The following is a 3,821-nucleotide window of genomic DNA, read 5'->3' on the forward strand; positions in this document are numbered from 1 at the left end:
CACATACACATCCCACGGATCATTCCGTTCTAGCCATGCCAATACGGTAGAGGCGTCCGTCCAAAATGTGGTTTTGACTCCGTCTAATTCGTAGTCCTTCACTACCGTCTGACACAATCTTGCAGCAATTAAAGCCGCCAATAGTTCGAGTCTAGGTATCGTCATTGGCTTGCTTGATTTTGAGGTGGGTGCTACACGAGCCTTACAAGCTAACAATCGTACCTGTATGTTCTGCTTGTGCTCTATGCGGAGGAAGACAACAGCAGCATAGGCACTTTTGCAAGCATCAGCAAAAACATGCAGTTCTCGACTCCCACCTTCCACGTCTGCAATCCATCGTGGAATGTTTACTTCTGGAAAGCTGAGGTTTAGGTGTGGGTTTTTTTTCATTGAAGAAGGTAATGAAATCAATCTCATCCCCTAATCCTTATATGTACTCCGGTATATCTTACAGATACTTTGCCCGTATTCTCATGTCCCTCATGCGAGGTCCTGCAATAGAAGAACCCACTGTGGAGGTGAAAGAAGTGGAGAAGTCACACATGAGATCTTATCCTGCCCTCCCTCCACCTCCAGATGAGGGTGGTAAACCTCTGGAAATGTTCAATCTGGATGTGACTAAGGATGATACAGGACAGTAAGTACAGATGAGGGGGGTAAACCTCTGGAAATGTTTAATCTGGATGTGACTAAGGATGATACAGGACAGTAAGTACTGGTTCTATGAATTCACTCTGAAATGTGGCCTCTATGAAGCCCTCAATTTCCAAACCAGAAGTTAAATGACCAAGATGAGTTGGAAATCGCCCATTTTTATTTCGTAGCAATGAAACAACTGCTACATTGGACTCGTGGGGTCTGTGTCGTAGCAGACCCATCCCGTAGTATGTCCCTCATCAGATGGGCGATAAGAGACACAATACTTCCCATTTAGGTGCTGGGTCAACACGAGGAAAGACAGTAACCCGTTGAAATATTCGAAAAAAGAGTGCAAATTTTTGTCAATGGTGAGATTCAAGCCCAGGATCTTCTGCATGGCAAGCAAGCGCTTTACCACTGGACCAACCGTGCCCCCAGATATAAATTATTTACAACTTTAACTGGAAACTAATGGGTCCCTGAAACTGAAAACTAGTGGGTCCCTGATGATGAACGATTCTATTTCCAGGTATAAGATGGTACCACACGAGAGCACTCCTATCAAGCAGACCAGCACAGAGGAGGGAGTAGGAGGTAGGGAGATGTCACAGGAGGGAGAAGGAGGGGAAGAACATAGGGCGGAATCTGAAATGCCTGATCCCGCCGTGACCCTGGCAGATTTATTGGGGTAAGTTATACTTTTGATGGACTTTTGTCACACCCTATACTTCTCTCCTATTTCCCTCACCGAAAACACGAAAAGTTACGGAGCAAACAGTCTCATTTCTAGTACTATTACTGTGTATAGAAACCAACCATCCTATATCTCTCTTTCCATTGAGGTCTTTTTAATGGGTTTAAAACGTCACTGTACATATAACTTCGGTGCCTTTCCTATCTCACGTACAAGTTTAATATAGTATAGCGGTTCCAAGAGAACATTGAAAAAAAAAATCTCCTTTTTTTTCACTTTTTAAATTATTTTCCAAGTTACGTGTATAACATAAGTTAACCAACTTGTTACTATCTCCCCTTCAGATCATTCCCCGTGAATTACTGGGATAAGTTCGCCAAGAAGAAGGTTAGACAGAAGTACAGTGAAACGTATGACTTTGATTCCATCAGTAATCTACTGGGTATGGAGAAGACATCATTCAGTTCACAGGAAGAAGAAGAAAGCTCTGGAATTATTAGCTTGTAAGTACTTACACATTAAACTTAAAGAGGAAGAAAATAAGAAAGGGAAAGAGGTTTGATAGAGAGAACTGTAACAACAGGGGTCTTATGGTCCCGAAACGGGATAGAAGAAAGTCAGCTGTTCCGAGAACGAACCTTATCTGTTTATGATGAAGTTCACCCTGAGTGGAAATCGAACCCGCGATCTAGCGCTTACAAGGCAGGCGCACTAATATATTTTTTCATAAGACACCGTCAAGTATTTGTCTTTGAATTAACTTCTTCATATCTTGTTTTGGTTTTCAGCATCCTCAGAATTGACTGGAGATATCAGGTGTGGAAAGCCGGAGTCACTATTACTGATAACGTAAGTACCACCTTCTATTTCTAGTATTGTGTTACTCAATCCCTTGACTTCGCCTGTACATAAACGTAAAACAGAAATCTCCACTATTGTAGTGTAGCACATTGCATACTCAAAGAGTTACACGGCGCTCATACAAATTATGACAAAAAGTGAACTAGACATCTCCACTAACCTTTATAGTTTAGCACATTGCATACTCTAATAGTTACACGGCGTTCATACAATTAGGAATCCGAAGCTCCGCGATAGGTCCTGAAAGACAAGTAGACCTCACTTGGATTCCGCAAAAAGGGATCTCATTGCCCTCATGGGTAGGTACCCCGAAAAACCAAAATAAGTGCTATGTTATCCGGTTTAAATTTAAATCTCACTTCTTTCGGTCATGAAACAAGGCATTTCTTCTTTGATTTCCCAGGCGTTCTTGTACAGTCTATGGTATTTCACGTTCTCTGTTATGGGTAACTTCAACAACTTCTTCTTTGCTGCTCATCTCCTGGATGTGGCTGTTGGATTCAAAACCCTGCGAACCATCTTGCAATCGGTCACTCACAATGGAAAACAACTGGTAGGTTGGCTGTTAAAACCGCTAATTTTCCCGCCACTAAAAACCTTTGCAGCTGTACACTGACGTTAAACCCCTTAAAAAAGCTAATACTCGACCAGCCTAGTTAGCTTGGTTGGTAGCGCGTCTGCCTTGTAAGCGTTAGGCCGCGGGTTCGATTTCCGCCCGGGGCGGATTTTATCCTGACCTGATATTGTTCTTTTTCGGAACGGCTACCTTTCTCCTATCGTGTCTCCCTTCTCTCTTCGATTTCGGGACGATAAGACCTTGGAAGTTACAGTTCCCTCTATCAAACCTAAAAAAAAGTACGCTCAAGGCCAGCCACTCACTATCAGGTAGACCTGACAGGTACACCTGATCAGGTCCACCTGTCAGGTATACCTGATGAGCACACACACTAGCAGGTGGACCTGATCAGGCGTACCTGTCAAGTCTACCTGATAGTGAGTGGCTGACTTTATGTGTACGTACATATTCAGGAAAAGACTAATCTAATCTTGTTTCCTACCAGGTATTGACCGTCATGCTCCTGACCATCATAGTATACATCTACTACCTCTGCATTCCCCAGCACTGTTGTGACCAGGGACATGTAAGCTCTCATATCAGATTTTGCTGATTCTTCCAGTTCACTTGATAAGGACCAGCCCTGTGAAATAGACCATTTAATATTATAACTAGGGATAGAAGGACCAGCCATGTGAATTCAACCAAAGGTTATTAACAGGGACATGAGGTCTACCTATTTTATCACTAAGGGTGTGGAAAGGAGTCAGTTTATCTTACAGATGGAAGAGAATGCCTTAGGAGAAAGAATGAGAAAGGCATTAATCCCGCCCCTGAGTTAGGATTTTGTTAATATTTATTTACTTATTAGTTATTATTTTGTTTTGTTTAATTGTTGTGTGGGTCTTTCCTATCTACTACATAGGACTATTGGATTGTTTTGTGGTTTCCAAGTGTATATTTTTACCAATATCCTGGCCCAAGTGTCCAAGTCTTTGTCTTTTGAACCTTAGTGCATTGAAAATCTGAAGTTTTTTTTTTTTTTTTTTTTTGTGGGGGGGTTTTTTTCAA

At 42.1% G+C, this 3,821-nt stretch overlaps 2 protein-coding genes across 2 annotated transcripts in view; one reads left to right on the forward strand and one right to left on the reverse strand.

The window, feature by feature from the left end:
• Nucleotides 1–35: 35 nt before the first annotated feature.
• Nucleotides 36–3,297, forward strand: LOC103507791 (ryanodine receptor-like; the record flags this gene model as incomplete). Its single annotated transcript, XM_008472296.1, has 7 exons — nucleotides 36–46; nucleotides 455–637; nucleotides 1,169–1,327; nucleotides 1,678–1,836; nucleotides 2,122–2,182; nucleotides 2,598–2,747; nucleotides 3,256–3,297. Coding segments are annotated over exons 1-7 (765 nt in total), but the record flags the coding sequence as incomplete, so codon positions are not given.
• A 3-nt stretch (nucleotides 3,298–3,300) lies between these two features.
• LOC103507793 (metaxin-2-like) overlaps nucleotides 3,301–3,821 on the reverse strand; it is a gene marked incomplete at its 3' end in the record, with an annotated part of 2,209 nt that continues 1,688 nt past the window's right edge. Inside the window, exon 4 of the mRNA XM_026822554.1 lies at nucleotides 3,301–3,393. Coding sequence (XP_026678355.1) covers nucleotides 3,301–3,393 — 93 coding nt within the window. The remainder of the gene's footprint in view (nucleotides 3,394–3,821) is intronic.

Source organism: Diaphorina citri, unplaced genomic scaffold, assembly GCF_000475195.1.
Source record: "Diaphorina citri unplaced genomic scaffold, Diaci psyllid genome assembly version 1.1 scaffold342, whole genome shotgun sequence".
Taxonomy (NCBI): Eukaryota; Metazoa; Arthropoda; class Insecta; order Hemiptera; family Psyllidae; genus Diaphorina; species Diaphorina citri.